Source organism: Xenopus laevis, chromosome 6S, assembly GCF_017654675.1.
Source record: "Xenopus laevis strain J_2021 chromosome 6S, Xenopus_laevis_v10.1, whole genome shotgun sequence".
NCBI classification, from domain to species: Eukaryota; Metazoa; Chordata; class Amphibia; order Anura; family Pipidae; genus Xenopus; species Xenopus laevis.
The window spans coordinates 119,848,228-119,867,563 of record NC_054382.1 but is presented as its reverse complement, the minus strand read 5'-3'; the positions used below and the strand labels follow the sequence as shown (position 1 = coordinate 119,867,563).

Here is a 19,336-nt window from a genome sequence, read left to right as displayed (position 1 = left end):
CAGCATGAATTTTCAATACAAAAGAGCGCCTATACGCATATACATTTAGATGCCTGCTGCCGACAGCAGAGAAATAAATACTGCTATGAGGAATGCAGTTTAGTGATGGGCAAATTTATTCGCGAGGTATGGATTCACGATGAATTTCTGCATTACGCTGCCGGGGAATGTTTTCGTGAAACTGCGTTGAAAATTTGCCGTGGAATATTGGCTGCGACAAAAAATTATTCTGACACCCATTAACTTTAATGCATTTGGACAAAAGAGTCGTGCGTATAAAAATTATCGCTCATGTCAAAATTGTCACGCGTCAACATTATTTTGACGCCCATTGACTTCAGTGCGTTTCGCAATTTATTTGCCATGTTCGTGAATTTTGTTCCGGCCAAGCGATCACTAATGCTGTTGAATGAAATGTTAATCGGTCATTGGTAGTGGCAAATACTCCCCTAATCTATTATGGAAAAATATAATAGAAATCATTAATGGAGAAAATATGAGCCACAATGGTTCCTTTTTGCAAAATATTCAATTTCTATCTAAATCCAGCAGTTTTATGTATTGTATTGTATTGTACCCCCAGCTAGTGTCAAATACACACCAATGCCTGCTACTAAAGGTGAAATTGACATGTCATTGTCACTCTTTCACACAGCTTGCCAAATAAACGGTTATTAGTTCCCATTCTTTTTTCCCCTGCATTCATTTGCTCTGCTGAGAAAATAAAGAAGAAGAAAAAAAAGTAGGCAAAATCCTGATAACTGACAAGGACAAAACTGCTGCTTGAAGCCTGTGCCGGCCTGTTAGTTGTTATGCAGAATAGCCATCCTTGATTGAGGTCAAACATGCAGCCACTTTGTAAAATGATCCCTTCCCTGGCCAAGCCACCAGCAGCCATGCTCAGTGTAGCATACGGGTAGCACTCCTATACACACACATTCCTGTCAAGTCATCCTGCAGGCTGCTTCCAGCTTGGCTTGAATGTGCAGTCTTAATAAAACTCACTGGGGTCTGGGAGAAAATAGCAGTTCTCCAGCAGTGAGTGCAGAGGAGAGAGGGACCAGGCTGTGCATGTGCAGTGGACTGGCTAATCTCTGGGCTGCCAATGAGAGCAAACAATAGAGGCTGCCATGCACTAAGTCTATCTATTGGGGATACAAAGAGACCTATCACAGAGGGGTGAAATTCAACTGGACACTTCTGATTTTTTTTTTCTCAAGAAACAACATCATTCCATTAGGATTTTAATTCTGCAAATATGGTATATGTGGCTTTGATCCTGTGCTGGGCTGCGCTGATGGCAAACGTTGGATGTAGCGTGCAGAAGAAAGGCACAGACAGCAATGGGAGAAAGTACAGCCGGATCCAGCATGGCCAGTGCACTTATACATTCATTCTGCCGGAGCAAGAGGGCAACTGCAGGGAGAGCGGCAGCAGCAGCAGCAGCACCACTGAGAAGTACAACAGCAATGCTCTGCAGAGGGATGCTCCGCAAATGGATCAGGATTTCTCTTCCCAGAAACTCCAACATCTGGAGCTGGTGATGGAAAATTACACTCAGTGGCTGCAGAAAGTAAGTGCTGATTGCTCTGCGGTGATTGTGTAAATAAGTCTCAGCAATGGGGCAACTGAGAGATTTTTTGTATATTATCCTGGGGTTGGGGGGGTATCAGCATGTTCTTATTTTCAGTGTTAAACTCCAATATCCAAAAGAGATAGTTGCAATAAACTGCATGTAGAGTAAATGTACAGTCATGCAATGTCACTGCTTTATATAACTCAGTATGGGTACTATGAGCAGTTAGTGAGCAGCATGCGAGCAGAAGTGACAGTTGCAAGGGAAGTGACTGTATGTACAGTATATGTCATGGAAATAGAGAAAGTGCTGAGTGCTGCTGCACTGGTCAGTTATGAGATACAGTACTTTGTATCTAACCCCGATAGTGGGCAGCATGGAATTATTTCTATGTAAAAAGTCAAACCTCTAAAAAGCCAGTCTCTGTCACTAGCAACTGCATGTACAGTCTGTGCTAATTAAAGACAGAAAGTGCTCTGTGAGTCTCCATAGGAGGTTTATTTGTACCTTAGTCTTGGGTATAGTCATTTGCTTAATGGGTAGCTCTGGGGTCCAGAGTTTGAGTTTGACCTTGGCACCATGTTTACCCTGTGGCCGTATAGGCGTCTTCTTAATTTTCCTGTATCCCCTCCACCCATCGAAAACCATATAGGTAATCTGACTCCTGATGTAGATTGTAAGCTCCACTGGAGCAGGGACTGTTGTAAGTGATAACCTATATGCTATATGTTAGAGCTATATAAATAAAGGATAAGAAATCACAAGTAACTGCATGTAAACTAAGCAAAGCCCAGTGCTGTTAGAGATTACTTTGTTTTTCATCCTGGGAGATAAAAAAATAGCATATTGTTATTTTCTACTCTAAATGACTTTAAATCCCTAAAGCCAGAAGAGGACTGTAATCAGGAGCAACTTTATGAGCCCGTATGTATTAATAGTCTTATTTGCAAACTGCCATGTATCATGCCCCGGAGGAGAAACTTCATCTCATTATTTCGAATGCAAAACCTGAACAGACAGAAAATCTAATTGCAATCACCGGGGCAGCCCTTGTTCTTTTGCTGTTCTGGTATAAAGTTTCTCTGCAGAAGGTTCCAATGTATCTTGTTCTCCCAGTGCACACACAGAGCCCGGCAGATTATTATTAACATCTATTTGCAGATAGCTATTGAGGGGTAAATATCACTCGCCATACCTGGCTCATATAATCAGTCACTGATCTCACCTTTCAAGGAAAGTTCTTTATTAACTGCTTGGGAAGTGTCTTTAAATCACTGAAACATAGTGATGGGCCAATTAAATTTGTCAGGCGCGAATTCTCGGCGAATTTCCGCTTTTCACCGCCAGTGAATAAATTTGCGAAACTGCTGTGCAAATTCACTGGCATCAAAAACGCGCGGCGAAAAAATTGCTTGCGTCAAAACCATTGTGCGGCAACATTATTTGGACGCCCATTGACTTTAACGCCAGCATCAAAATTGACGCGAGCGTCAGAATTCACGATTCGTGAATTCTCCGTCGTTTCGAAAATTTTGCTAATTTTTCGTTGAATCGAAATGGAATTCACCCATCACTACTGAAACACATTCCTTACCCTGGAAACACCAGGCAGCAGAAATGAGAGGCTTTAATCCTGTGTGACAATGGGCTCCTGTATTTCTAATTCATACCCAAAGCCCACAGCAGACGTTAATGCATTACTTAAACACATCAATTTGCAGCACAGTGAGGATTAAAAGCCAACCTGCAGCTGCTGTTGGACTACAATTCCCAGGATTCCCTGCGGGCAGTTGTCGACGTACAACAGCTGCCGGTTAGACAGTTCCAATAAAGTGGTACTATGAGTCCAGAACTATATACACTATTAATACTTGTAGCTCAATGGAGATTAAAGGCTAAGCTGTAAGACAGAGTGTTCATTCAGTGTTGGTAAGTGGCTTTTGCAATATTTCCTGTGTATAATATTTGGAATGCCATGATCTAAAAATAGTCATCATAAAATATGTTTCATAATCTGCTGTCATTTGTTTGCTGCTGTTATGTCTCAGTCCAACTGACTTGATATATTTTATTTGTTGTGCTGCCACTGCTGCCTACAGACTGGAGAAGAGGAGCCCCTGTAAGTACCCGCTTGTCCCATTCTCTAACACCCAAATGACACAATTAACAACGAGCCTTCCGCTCATACCAGTTAATCTGCAATAGGTTCTAAAAATACTGTACTTGATAATAATAATAATAATTAGCAGGAAGCTTTAGTAATTCTCTGCCTGAAAAGGTTCAAATGAAGCAGATAAATGTTTGTGGCTGCTATTGCTGCCCGTGGCCACTAGGGACTGTGCTGAGATCAGTTATGGAGGTGGAAGTTGAATGATCTTGTAAGAGAAATAGATTTCTATACACAATGTTCTTATGGTTATGTAGTAACTGCTGAATGGATCCAAATAATAATAACTAATAATATCGCCTGTCTCTCTCATACTGTACTTGCTATGTTATCACTGGAGTTGTTGCAAGTCATTATTACTGTGCAAGCATCATCTAACAAATATTATAAGACAACGTGAAACAGATTTTTTACTTTGTGACGTATTTAATATTTTTGCTCTCCAAAATGAATTTTCTGCTGCTAACTGATTGGTAGGATCTTCAACTCCAGCCACCTGGCTTTGGTTTGAAAGACAATTTTGAAGGTGCCTAGGAGAGTGCCTGAATGTTATAAAAGGTGATCAGTCTCTCCTCCCACCCCCAGTAAGGTTGAGGGGCTTAGGGCAACCAATTCGAAGAGGGGGGGCCCTATGTTCACAGAGAAGTCCATAAATAGTTCATTCTGAATCCAGTGCTGGGCCACCCACTGTCATTCTCAATTGTTAGACCCCAATTTGGCATTAAGACCAAAAGGCTATGCTAGGAAGGTAACCATGAATCCACTGTTCATTGAATTTAAGGATCAATTTAATGTTGGTGGATCTTTCAATTAAACCTGCAGCATTCATTGACCTCCAACTCCCAGAATTCCCTGCTGCCAGTTATAATGCAACAGCTGGAGCTGGAGGCTGCAAGTAGACTTCCCAAATATAAAAATGGTCATTTTGGAGACCTTGGGAACAAGTGCAACATTTCTTTCTGGGTCCCTGGGTCTGAATGCACTTTGTACCTCACCCCCTAAACCCTGTCGGTAGGGTCCCTGTCCATTGGGCAGGTGGTAAGGACAGGACCTGTTGTGGCCAGTGTCCTCCACCTCACTATAACTTGGAAAGATGAATAAGTAATGGGGTGGTAGGGGATGGGAGGTGGGTATCTAGGGTTACTATATCACTCACCCACCCCTTATGAATATATTGCTTCAGAAAGCAGGCACTCCTGTATTCATGAGGCTAGTCACAGGGAGCCCTGCGGTGTATCAGAAAGCAGGGTGCAAAAAAGGCAGATTGTGCCTGTCCATGTTGCAAATGAACCCTAAAGTGTTATTGACGCTCTGTCCTTCCAATCCATGGCAACTATAAACAGTGTGGTTAGTGCTGTGTTACTGGGGTCAGTTCTCTGGGATTAAATGTAGTGCTATAGGTCTGCATACAAGTGCTTGCACAGCACAACCCACCACAAAAGCCAACAGTGAAGAAACTGCAAGTAAAGTGCTGTGTTTCTATTCCCCTTATTAATACTGTGCATGTCCCCAGGAATTTAAATGTGTCGTTTTCCGCTACAGTGCAAATATTTGCTCTTCACTGGCAGGAGTTTGACCCCCAGCAGGCAAGTTGCTAATACAGAGTTTATTGGTCTGGGAATTCTTTGATTTGTAGCAAGCAGTCACTTTATTTTTTCCCCTTTAAAAAATGTTATGAATAAGTGAAAATGATCTGTATGGTTACTGGGCTGCTGGGCTTTGACCCGAATGCAAACTGAAACTCTGCTATACAACGTGTTTCAGAACAGTAAAATACGGAGGATCCGCAGGGAAATGTTGGGATAATGCTGTTATTTTTATAGCAAGAATAATGCAAGAAGGAAGATTTGCCAGCACAATATTTAATAGGATTACATGTCATTGAGTTCAGTTTTATATGACATTACTTAATTGGAATATACAGTCAAAATACAGTGTCTTAATCACGGCAGTGTAATGTTACCTATTATTTGGTTAAATTGACTCTAATGGGCATTTTAATATGTTTGGTCAGTGGTAAAGTCAAACAGCAGGCAATCAGATATCTGGTTTAGTTGTGCTGTCTGGTTGCTATAGGAAACAAGTGCTATACATAACTAAGGTCAACTTAGGTGGTTTCCTGACATTGCCTAATAATCACTGCTTTAGTTGTGCCTCATTACAGCAGGCAATTTTGACCTGTGATCCCATTATATTGCAGTTGGTCCAGACATGTCCACTACCCCCTATTTGTTGGGAGTCTCCATGCTTTAAGTCCTTCTCTTCCAGTCTAGTAATTGCACTAAAACCTAACAAATCCACTTCATGCAGGAAGTCCTCCGATATCTTCAATAAAAAGTAGAGAAGGGAGGACAACCAAGACCAGAGGAGTGACAGGCGTGGCCATTATTCTCCTGAATCTCTTTGCATCCAGGTTGGCATCTCTGTTGGTCTGCCTGCTGATACTTGGGTTTGGGTGGTAGAAATTGTGAGGACCTTACAGGCAATACAAGTTTAGGATTCTGTCAAAGGTAGTGCCGAGGGAGCTATGGCCTTGGCCTATGTCAGTAATCTGAGAAAGACCAGGAGAGATATTGTAAGTGACATATGTGACTAGGGCTCTTCATTGGAGAGATTATACATGCCAGTTGGTCTCTTTCTGGGGGTCCAAGTCACCCTAAAACAACAATATTTATTGCCTAGAAATAGGACTAAATCCAGCTATTTGATAAAAAAGAACATTGCCAATGGCTTTAAAAGACAGTAAAAGCATTCTCCAAAATTGCCATCTTTGAGTGGCATGTCATGATATGGAGAATACATGGGAAGGCGAATTTTGATGCAACCAGTGCTCCCAAAGGTGCGGTGATGAGAAATAATTTGTATGGGCTCTGTTATCCAGAAACACAATATCTAGAAAGCTCAGAATTACGGGAAGACCTTCTGCCATTTTCTCAAAATAATTCAGATTTTTAAAAATATTTCCTTTTTCTCTGTTTTAATAAAACAGTAGCTGGTACTTGATCCCAACTAAGGTATAGTCAGTCCTTATCACAGACAAAACCAGCCTATTCGGTTTAATTAACATTTAAATGATTTTTAGCATTTCGTTTTAAGGTATGAAGACCCAGAGTAGTTTGAATAACAGGTCCAATACCTGTATTAGAGAACACAGAGGAATGAGGCTGATAGACTATGGGGCAAATTCACTAAGGCGCGAAGCGCCGAACGCTAGCGTTAATTCGCTAGCGTTTGGCATTTTCGATACTGCGCAAATTCACTAACGAACGCTGGCATAGTTTCACTAGTGTTACTTCGCAACCTTACGCCAGGCGAATCTTCGCTAGCGACGAAACTACGCAAATTCACTAACTTGCGCAATGTAGCGAACGCTACCTTTTATGCTAGACTTCCTTCGCCACCTCAGACCTGGCAAAGCGCAATAGAGTAGATAGGGATTGTTTCAAAAAAAGTCAAAATTTTTTCTAAGTCCCAAAAAACGCTGGCGTGTTTTCTACATGATGGCTGATAGGCTGAAAAAGATCGAAAATTTTTTGGGGCTCCCCTTCCTCCCCCCTACATTTCCTGACTCATGGCAACTTACCTAGACAGTGGGCACATGTGTAGGGCAAAATAAAATTCTTATTTGCAGATTTGAAGGTTTTCTAGGCATTTGTAGTGCAGATATGTGTTCCTCCATTGAAATTTGAATTTCGCGCCGTATGCAAATTAGCCTTCGCTAGCGCAACTTCGCTTTATATAGCGAAACAACGCTAGCACAACTCCGCAACCTTACGCTACCCCTGTGCGCAACTTCGGATTTTAGTGAATTTGCGAAGCGCTGGCGAAACTACGCCTGGCGAAGTGCGGCGAAGTTGCGCCTGGCATCTTAGTGAATTTGCCCCTATATGTGTGGGTATTTATGCATCTGTGTGTTTTCTTACACCATTATATTCAGTAATGTATTGAGTTTAGGGCAATGGTCCTTGGGACCAGTAGGTACAGTAAAAGCTGCTATGGATGACAAATGCTTCACACTCTTATTTGTCACTGCAAGTACTGTAGGGCAGAATTTCATCTCAGGAAATGTGATGTTTAACTTGCTAAACTGTTTGAGAACTAACATTAATCCATTATATTACCTTCAATCATCTTTGTATGTGATTTAGTGACACAAGTTCCCAGTGTGAGCAAGACCATAAAAACATGAGACCAACAAAGCGAATATCCCACAATGGAGTAATTATTAGCTTTCACTATAAAAACACTTTTACTTATGCAAACCTTATTACATATGACAAACTTCAAATTCGAAACAGCTGCAACCCCTCCCCTCCTTGGAATCCATTGCTGAGGATGCCGGAATTGTAGTTCAGCACCAGCCGACCAGCCGGAGAGAGAAACCCATTTCCCCAATGCAGAACATACTGGATTGATTTACAGTCACACTTTTCATATTACACACACAATTCATATTTTCTCCACTCATTTTTTTATGCACAGGATGCATTTTATCACTGTCAGTGGCGCAGAGCAATGAAGCAGGACTTCTTTACTGCTCAATTTCAGCTGCAAGAGAAGTGCCGGCGTCCTAATAAAACACATGACATGGCAGAAATGTGTCCTAAGAAAACTCTTAGCTAGGAAGTGCTACTCTTTGTAAGAAGCTCTTTACTTCAGCAAATATCAATGGGTGGTAAATTAGTGCTTTGCCGGCACTACATATATAAATGGGTGGGCGGAACATCAAATTGTCATGGTTGTAAATAAGCTCAGAGGAGGAGCTTAGTGTCTCTTACTCCTTGACACATACATAGCAGCATCCATGGTTGGTATAGGTCAGGGTTTGAGGAAATCAAGACACAGGCCAAGGGTCAAGAGAAAGGGGGCATTCTAATGAAGGTAGTCCATGTTGAGCATCATGACACTCTTGCTACCGGTAGACACAAGCATGGTGATTGCTGCCATTTTTCTTTTTTATTTGAATGGAAGTTTAGTGCTGCTAAAGGTGTTCTGTAGGATGTGCTTCTCCATCTTATTGGCTTTGGGTGAGAAACAATTAAATGATGAACATTACTCATATAAGAAACAATACTTGCCTCTAGACCCCAACCATAATTATTCATCACGTTGGGTCAACAACCCAACAGGTCCTGTTCTTAAACCTATGCAGAAACAGGTCAGTACATACAAGTAGTCTTCAGGTTGTTCCAAAGTAAAACATATCCCACAAAAGTGATAGAGAATGAGAATCGGGGTAAGAAAATATGTAGACCATTGCAATAAAGCACCTGTATCTTGAGACCCTAGAACTCTGAAACCACTGCTGCTTATTTCTAGTTCCCCAAAAGATAAAGTCCCACCTCGGTATCTTAGATGGAGGCTATTAGTTTGACTGTTTGATTGAATATGTTCCAGTGTAATCTGGAACTTATTGAATACTAAGGTTTGCCAAAATAAAACCCATATCTTGCAGTTCTTATAGAAAAGTGGATGAAAGCAGGAACAAATTGGAAATACTTTAATAGAGTCAAATATCCTTACTGCAGATCTCTGTTGTGATTTATCGTGAGGTATAATCTTTGTCATAGATAAGACGTTCTCCATTGCCAGATCTGGCTGTCATCAGGCACAGAGACTTGAAAGAGCATTCTCAGAGAGACATCATGTAGTCTCACCACAAACCATAATAGGAGATGCTTCATATACAGCACAGAGTGCAGACATCACATCTTTTAGAGATTGCATTCCTTATGTTTCGTTTAAGCAGCCAAACAAAGGGTAAGATGCAAAATATTGTTCTTACAAATGCAGATGTTATTTTTTTTTCCATATAAAACTGGCTGGCTGGAACCGACCTCAAGACGTAACCCATGTTATCACAATGGGATGAGCACATTTATTTGGAATCATTTAAGTAAACAGCTGAGGTACCATCTATTTTTGCATAAATGATTGCTCAGAATTCATAATGGGGGGAGGGGGTGGCAGCCAATGAACAGGATATTTTGATGTCTGTTTAATTTCCTAATGAAAACATCGATAAAGTGTGCAGATCTGAACATTTTTAAGAATCACAAGCTCAGTGTTTGTAAGAACAATGTTTTGAGTTGCATGTATTGACATTAGTGGTATGCCCCAGTTGAGGAACCCTAAGGAACAACCTAATTTGTTATGATAAGGGCAATGGGTTATATGTTTCCTTTTGGCTTGGCTTACATTATCATACATCTTCAGGGTCAACCAGAATTTGGAGGAGGTCAAGGTACCATGCCATAAGTCATGATTCTTTTTGAAATGGCCTACTTTTACAAGCTTAATTAGTACTGTCTTCTACATTATCCTGTATTCTGTAAGCCATGTTGGTTCAAGCTTCAGACTGTTTAGCATACACATGGACTCCATATTGTTTGTATCTGTTAGGGATGCACCAAATCCACTATTTTGGAATCGGCCGAACCCCCGAATCCTTTACGAAAGATTTTGCCGAATACCGAACCGAATCCTAATTTACATATGCAAATTAGGGGTGGGAAGGAGAAAACATGTATTACTTCCTTGTTTTATGACAAAAAGTCATGCGATTTCCCTCCCCGTCCCTAAATTGCATATGCAAATTAGGATTTGGATTCGGTTCGGCCAGGCAAAAGGATTCAGCTGAATCTGAATCCTGCTGAAAAAGTCAGATTCCTGGCTGAATCCCGAACCGAATCCTGGATTTGGTGCATCCCTAGTATCTGTAGTTTGTGATGTAACACAAAATGCAAGTTATTTGTAGCATTTGCACCCCCATTTATGGGCTAAGATCCAAACACAGTTGGTGCTCCTATTTACCCATGATGACACTCTCACACTGATGCCACTTTACTATTACATACTGGGTAAAAACACATATTTTTCAAAATGCTTGAAGTAAGTAGGAATGGTTTTTGCACTTTAAATCCTTGTGCCTTTGCAAGAAAGGAAACTCAACATATAACAAATATGCAGGGCATGCTATAATCCCAGCTAGATTCTATCAAGTCTTAAGAACATGGCAAATTGCTTGAAATTATAATCAGCATGTATGTTGTAATAAGCAATATATGAGGTTAATGAACAGAAAAAGGAACTGCCTTGTCTGCATATGCTAAACACATCATAGCTCTATCCATTACCTCATCTAATGACTGGATACGCAAATGCAGAATATCTTTGCTTGTATGTCAGGTTACAGACATTTACAGTGATGATGTGACAATAACCAAAAGCTGCTTTTCCACGTTGATTATTTAAAATGAAATATAATGTCTTTATTAAGATGGTGCCTTTTTGGTTTTCAGAATCGAAATAACGTTAGGGACTAGACTGAGCTGCATGGATCAGCATAATTGGATATAGCTGCGTGGATTTTTTTCAAGAATTATGATTATTTGTAAAGCTCTTTCATTACACTCTATGAAATGGATGACATTCTCCTCATTGTGTTTTAACATTTCTCAGATGGGCACTAGCAGTTCTTAAACAATTAATAATAAGAACAGGCAACAGGCAAGTTCAAGGGCCCCGGTAGTAACAGTATTGAGGATTAATAGCAACAACACACAATAATGTGACAATACTTGCCCTTGTGTTTAGCTTTTTCCAGGAAAACTAAAATCTACCTACACACTAGATAACACATCAAAACACTAAAACAACTCACATTCTACGGTGGAGCCAAAGTTGCTTATTAAATAGTCCTTCCTATCTCATGCTCCTGGAACACAAACTTTTCTAACTTTTGTCTTGCTAGCCTCTATTTTAAGAACTTTCTTGTCTTATCTTGGGCTTTCTTGGTGGCCTTCTGCCCCAGAGCTTCTTCACTGAGTTCTCCCACTCGAGTATCTGAACTACATCATCATCCACAGAAAGATATACTAGGGGCACATAACTCAAAGAGGCTGTCAGCATTAGCATAAAGCTTTTGCGTCATTCACTGGGAGTCTTCTGAACCTATTGATGCAGCCCACAGAAGGAACCCTGGAGTTACCCCCAACATTAAAGTAGCAATAATGCCAGAGTTCTACTTCTCCAATAGGCAAATTTTTTTATGTGATTCAGAACAAGAGGTGGGACAGATGCAGTGGTGTCACGTGTAACTATAGGGAAATGCAAGGAGTCTTTGGATACAAGTTCCTGCTCTCATAAAAGAACCATATTGTCTCTGCTTCCACTAAAAGTCAAAGTTTGACACATTTAACACATATAAAAAATATTATGGTAAGGTTTACAAGAGAGGGCCGACACAGGGGTTGCTATAGTTCAGTAAAAGCTGGGGGGTAATTACAGTATATTGCCATTTAAATAATACTATCTCTGTGATAAAATTAGTAATTTTAAAACATTTTCTGACCAAAGAAAACCATTTTGCCGTACTTTAAAGTAGTGCCTCTGCATATGCTAACTAAACAGCTTTCCTCACCTCAAGGGTTCCTTTGTTTGGCTGTGAAAGCTCTGACCTGTGTCTCTTGGCTCATTATGTCAGTTCTTTAAGAAGTGTCTAAAATGTCAATGAAACACAGAGAATACTGTAAGCAGCCCATTTGTACTGGGAGAGGGTGTGGGAAAGCCATTATTTTCAGCTTGTCACAAGTGTTACATAACTAAGGCCGGTTGGCCAAGAGTAGGATGTCTACTATGGATGGTTTAACTTCACATTTGCCCGCCCGGACCCTCCTGCTGACAGCCCTACAATCAATTTACACTGTTAATCCAGTTACCTTAGCAAAAAATGCTCCCAAGCATGCAAAGTATGCCGAACCTTATTTCAAAGTTAGCTGAATGAGATTACATTTTCCTTTCTTCCAGCACAGGATGAATTCTGCACAAGATCTGATTGTCACCGCCGTTCCAATGAACTCATTTGGATTTAGATTTGTTGTATGGCAAATTTCCAGTAGGCTGTGAATTTACAACTTTTAACTGCTTATTCTAATTTACTTTCAGTAACCTACTTATCTCAGCACTTTTATTCTCCTTAAACGGATTTATCACACATAAAGAAGCCAATCCTAGGATATTTGTATTTATAGTAAAGAAAGGAATTTAGAGATCCTTTGTCCATTAATGATGGTAAATTCAATTAAATGAAAAGCTAATTTGTGCTGGAATTCAGCATGGGAGAGCTTAAACCATCGGTCCTAGCCATAGTCTTGGAATTTCTTTAAGTTTGCTTTATGCCCTAATACTAACACATAAAATTAAATTAGAGATGTCAAAATATACCCAGTACTGCATGATAGTGGATTGCTCTACCTGATTAGTAATCACTTGTTGAAAGTGCTGGGTGCTCTACTGGAAGACCCCTCCCTTGCAAGGGGTCATGGATACATGTAGAAGCACACCATTGAATTGCTCAGAGAAGTCTGTGTTTTATTAAGCCCATGTGTATCCACAAAAAGGGCAATGTTTCGGGCCCCTCTAGGCCCTTTATTATACCCGGTAGGCCATTAAAAGTAAGTCAAAGATCTTCATTAAAAGCAAGTACCATTGCACTGGCAGTACAGTTTTGGGTACCTAATGGGCTTCTGATATAGAAACATTAGCAACCACATCTCTGGAGAACATGATTTTCTACTTCATCTCAAGGCTGGTGGGTTAAGGGGTAAAAACAACTGATCCCAGGCCTAATCCAATAACCAGGGAGATGGACATGGGAGAATAGCTTGGGAGATTATGTATTTAAACCCTTGACATTCAGTCTTTTGCATGTGGAGGATTTACATCCAAAAGATGATAATACATACAATTAAAATACAGATGTCAAAATATACCCAGTAGGCCATTGAAAGTAAGCCAAAGATCCTTCATTAAAAGCAAGTACCATTGCACGGGCAGTACAGTGTTGGTTACCTAATGTGTTTCTGATATCGAAACATTAGCAACCAACAACAGCTCTGGAGAGCATTATTTTTCTACTTCATGTAAAGGCTGGTGGGTTAAATGGTAAAACAACTGATCCCAGGCCTACTCCAATAATGGACTGCTGAAATAAATGAAGAGCGTAACTGGTTAGATTTTAAGGATGGAGACTCTTCCATTTACTAAAACCAGCTTCATTGTGTCATTTCTCCAAAATGCAAATAGATTTGGGCCTCGGGTGGGGTTAGAATGTCTTGAGATGTTTACTATTGAACAATGGTACAGTTGAAGGGTCATGTTCTCTAAGAGACCAACCCTAATCAAGTGTAACAATGGCATTACTAAGCTTTATCAGTTATGCATTTTGGGTTCATTTCCATTCAAGCACAAGTCTTGAAAGGTAAAAATAATAACAATGAAAATGTTTATCTCTCTCTTTTTAAAGAGCATCCAATTATATTGTAGCCACAAAAATTCATATCTGAATAGCATAGATAAGCCCTGCCAACACATTTTCAATTTTGTTTTGCTGCCCATTTTTTTTTAATGTTACCGCACCCTCAGTGTGAGGTTTTTAATGGCTGTTCCTGCTGTACGAATCAATCACAAATAGCTAAGAGTTTACTTGCTTCATTAGGGGGCAAATTTATCAAGGGTCGAAGTGAATTCGAGTGAATTTTCAAAGTAAAAAAAATTGAAATTCAAAGTAATTTTTTGGATACTTAAATAGGATACTACGACTTCGAATTCGATTCAAAGTAAAATAGTTAGAATATTCGACCATTGGATAATCGAAGTCTCTTTAATAAAACTTCAATTTCAATACTTCTCCAAATTAAACCTGCTGAAGTGCTATGTTAGCCTATGGGGGCCTTCTAGAGCATTTTTCGAAGTTTTTTGAAGTAGAAGAAAAATCGTTCAATTCGAATGATTTCATTGTTCGATCGAACGATTTTACTTAGACCGCAAATGGCCAACTTTGATGTAAAAAAACTTTGACTTCTATATTCAAAGTCAAGTATTACAATTCGATGGTCAAATTTCGAAGCGTTTTCTACTTCGAAATTCGACCCTTGATAAATCTGCCCCTAGATGTGCTGATGTTGCAGGATATGAAAGTCCAATTTGAAGCCTAGAAAGTGACATGTAATACTTCCCATAGTGTGTGATACAGTATACTAGCCTTTGGATTGATGGTGTTGTCATGTTTACATTTAGTTGAGAAGCAGCTGCAAACCTCCTATGCTCACATACACACGTGCCAAATGGTTTGATGTACTGGTAGTTATGTTATGGATTTCAAGCAATGCTGCATGTTAAATTGTAGACTGGATTCAGAACAAAGCTGTTTCATTACTGCTGGATTCATGGATGGGAAACAAATTATTAATAAAGCATAGCTCCCATAATGGTTTCAGACACATGGATTTTGCATTCAGTGTTGGAACTTAGTGAAGATGACCAAGATCCACTTAAATAGTTCCCTAGTTTTTGATTTATAACAGACAGAAATCAAGTTTTATGAGAAATATTATAGGCAAGTAATGTGGTGGACTGGTCAGTTTATTCTGTGTGCTCTCATTTAAAAAGTCTATTTTACTGTTATACTGTGTGTCTGCTATATTTCCTTACTCAGCTATTTGCAAAACATATATCAATACTAGCTAGGATGAAACCAAGATAAACCTCTTCACAGAAACAGACTCGGTCTAAAAGGTCACGCCAGCTTGTGGTCATGCCCCTATGCAGCTGTTCCTGGAAGATGACTGCTAAATTAAAACCGCATAAGAACTTTGTACTTAATATTTCGTTGTATTTCCTCCCATTTCAAGATATATATCTACGAAGTTTGATATCTATTTTTATATCTATGAAGTTTGTACTTTTCCATTTGAAGCCACATAGCGAAACCGCAAGCTTAGGAGGGTGTCATAACAACCCCCACCTAGCCTATATAACCTTTTGTACCTTACAATAAAGTGTGAAGAAGCATTTTGTATACTGAACTGTCTGTGTCAGTGTCATTCCTGCTTATCAGCTAGCTGAACTTATTCACCACAATTTGGAAGGGACAGATACTCTCGGGACATATTTCTGTCCATAACAGTAAAAGGTACATGTTTTTAACATATGGCACACACTTTCCCTGATACTTTCACTTTCTGCTATTCATCTCTTCCATTCATTGGTCTACCTTGTTTCCTTTTTCTTTCTCTCTCTTCTAGCTAGTGTTCTTTTTTTCATTTTTCCTTGTGTCTTCCTCTCTTGTACCCCCTGCCATTTCTGTATCCCCTTCAAACTCTTTGGTCATAACAAACTTTTCTCATGCCAAATATTCTTCTCCAACCAACAATGCTTTCATTTTCCTTCCTTTCTCTTCTCTTGCACATTTCCTGTCTTTTCTTCTCCTTTTCTCTACATACTATTTGTCTGATAACCTCATCTTTTCCCCTTTACCATCTCTTCCTCCTTTCTCTTCTCCTTTCTATCATATACTGTCACTCTCTGCCTTCTCTTCCCAATCCCATTTTATTTCCACTTGCCTTTACAAACAGTGATGGGCGAATTTGGGGCATTTCCCGAGAAATGGCGAAAAATTTCTGAATTTTCGCTTGCAAATTCTCGCTGCGGTTTCTCGAATTTATTTGCTAGCGGCGAATCGCGGGAATTCTCTGTGAATTTGTGCCTGCCAAATGAATTCGCCCATCACTATTCACAAATACATCTATCCCATACAGAGCTGGACTGAATGGCAAGAATCTGTGCAGGAAGTATACAAGTCACACTTGTATTATGGGAAACTATAATAATTATTACACTTGAGGGCAGATATATCAAGGGTCGAATTTTGAAGTGAAAAAAACTTCGAGATTCGACCATCGAATAGGATAATCCGACATTCAAAGTCGAAGTTGAAGGATTTTCAAGATCGTACGATCGTACTTTGAATCGTACGATCGTACGATTTAATCGTACGATCCTACGATTTAATCGTACGATTGTACGATTTTACAAAAAAAGCCTTCGACTTCTCAAAACTAACATAGCAATTCAGCAGGTTTAAGGTGGCGAAGTGTTGAAGTTGAAGTTTTCTAAAGAGACTTTGATTTTCGAATGGTCGAATTTGCGAAGTATTTTCAGTTCGAATGAAAGTCGAATTTGGCCTATTCGATGGTCGAAGTACCCAAAAATTACTTCGAAATTTGAAGTTTTTTAATTCGAAAATTCACTTCGACTGTTGATAAATCTGCCACCAACTGTAGTTGACTAAGCTATGATTTACTGTAACAAAACAAAAATTAAATAATGATACCTTCTGCTCACAATAATAATTAATACGACCATCAAGGCATAATGGCGTTTTACTAAAAAGAAGCTACAAGGCTTTAAACCAGTCCATATCAATGCAAGGTCAGTGTAGAGCTCTCTTTCACATTCTTCTAATTAACTTTTTATTAGATGTACTGTACAGTTGACAAGAGAACCTTCATTGACACAAGAGGGACAATCAGCATAGGAGGAATTCTTTACTGTAAGAACATACAATGCTGTACTTAAGGACCAGGTGATGAGTTATTCATTGGACATGTTTAAAATAGCAAAATTTCCCCTGCAAGGCTTAACTGACAGTTGACCTGTTGGGGGTTGGGCTTTAGAGCATACACAACATATTGCAGAAAGTTGGTTTTATCACCTACAGTGAAACCTAAATTTTACATTCCCATTTTCAAGTGCTTCTTTATTTTACACCATTTTTTTGCTGTCCCACTAATATATAATGCATAAAGAATTTCCCTAATTCTAAATTTTCACGGATTTTATATCATTCGTTTTTTTCTGGTCCCCTGAAAAAGCTTAAATGGGGTTTTACTTGTACTTTTACTATACAATTATTATTAACCACAATGCTACAGAAAATAAGTTCTTTGTCAATTATGGTTTGAGTATTTTCTCAATTCTTGAGTACACACATAAGAAATGCTGTTGTTCCAGACAATTAAAAAAGAGACAGAGAAGGGGCTATAAAGATTTAGCATTCTCAGCGATTCATCAGGATTTCATTAGGAACAAAAGTGTAGTAACCCAGAGCAACTGGTTGGCAGTTAGCTTTGATCAGTCTAGTGCAGTTAGAATAATGAAGCCAAATGTCTGGAATCTGAACTGATGCAAATTTGCACCTATGTTAACAGATGAGCCTATGAATGAATTGTAAGTCTCTATAACTTCTCTGCCCGCCAGTTTGGAATACACAAACCTAAGAAGTAAAAAGATTTTGTTGATTTTATTTTCAGACTTAAAATGTCTTCATCAACAGAAGTGATTTATTTTGATACAACTTTGAAACGAACTTGACCATGTCCATTTTGCACACTTTTGAGCTAAATTTGGACTAAATATCAATAACATTTCAGACAAGGCGAAATTGTCGCCAAGACAAAAAAAGTTGCCATAAGAAAAAACTTCCATTGACTTTAATGCATTTGGAGTGAGGAAAAATTACCCCACACGTAAAAATTTTTGCGTGTAAAAAAAAAAACTACCCATTGACTCCAAAGCATTTCTCTAAATTTTCAGTTTTTCACAATTTTTTTGCTGTTTCACAATTTTTTAAGCGAAGGGAAATGACACCGATTCACTCAACACTACTCAGCATACAGAATTAGCTATGCCCATATGCCAATAGGAACCCATTTCTCAAATTCAAGATAGTGGGGGGTCATTTAAAAACTTTGCACATTGCATTTTTATTTGTAAATGGTTGTATTGCCCATGCTTATTCCTGAATTCTAAAATATTGCACTGCTGTGCCCATCTTTGTCTTTTTTCGAATTTGTATAAATTTAGCAAATGGCTCACACATGAGACGGGTGTTTGCGTAAGTCGCCCACTGTCCGAGGCTGTTGTGCACGAAAATAGCATTTAAAGTAACTTGAATTCGCAATTTGCGAAACTGTTTTGCAAATATTTTCTCAGCCACCAAAGTTGTGGCGTAATTCAAACACAAAGTGTGTGCATAAATATTTGCAATTTGCAATATTTGTCATATTTAAACAGCTCATATGGACAAAAAAATTGCAATTCTGTTTGCACATTTGGGGGCAGATTTATCAAGGGTCGAATTTCGAAGTGAAAAAAATGTTGAAATTCGATCATCAAATAGGGTAGTCCAACATTCGAAGTCAAAGGATTTTTAAGATCGTACGATCGTACTTCGAATCATACGATTTAATTGTCCGATCGTCCGATCGTCCGATTTTACAAAAAAATCTTTTGACTTCTCAAAACTTAGCCAAATACTGGCTATACTGGTTCTAGGAGGTCCCCATAGGCTTACATAGCAATTCGGCAGGTTTAAGCTGGCGAATTGTCGAAGTCGAATTTTTTGAAAAGAGACAGTACTTCGATTTTCAAATGGTCGAATTTGTGAAGTATTTTCAATTCGAATCGAAGTCGAAGTTTTTGAATTTGGCCTATTCAATGGTCGAAGTACCCAAAAATTACTTTGAAATTCGAAGTTTTTTAATTCGAATAAATATTTGATAAATCTGCCCCTAAATACACCATTCTTATCCAACTTTATAAATGTAACCATGCACAGGACAAATATGTTCACTGTGTGAATCATTCTGCCTTGCGTGAAGTTCTTCGTTATTTTCCAAATTCAAACTTTCAACATCTAGCTATCGAAAAAAATCTTGAAAATTCAAATAAGAAAATTCAGCAACTAAAAC

At 39.1% G+C, this 19,336-nt stretch overlaps 1 protein-coding gene across 1 annotated transcript in view; it reads left to right on the top strand.

Moving 5' to 3' along the window:
- The first annotated feature begins 1,044 nt into the window (after positions 1-1,044).
- angpt1.S (angiopoietin 1 S homeolog) overlaps positions 1,045-19,336 on the top strand; it is a 205,944-nt gene continuing 187,652 nt past the window's right edge. The window contains 1 exon segment of the mRNA NM_001092334.1: positions 1,045-1,573. Within this exon segment, the coding sequence (NP_001085803.1) occupies positions 1,259-1,573 (315 nt within the window). The 5' untranslated portion in view covers positions 1,045-1,258.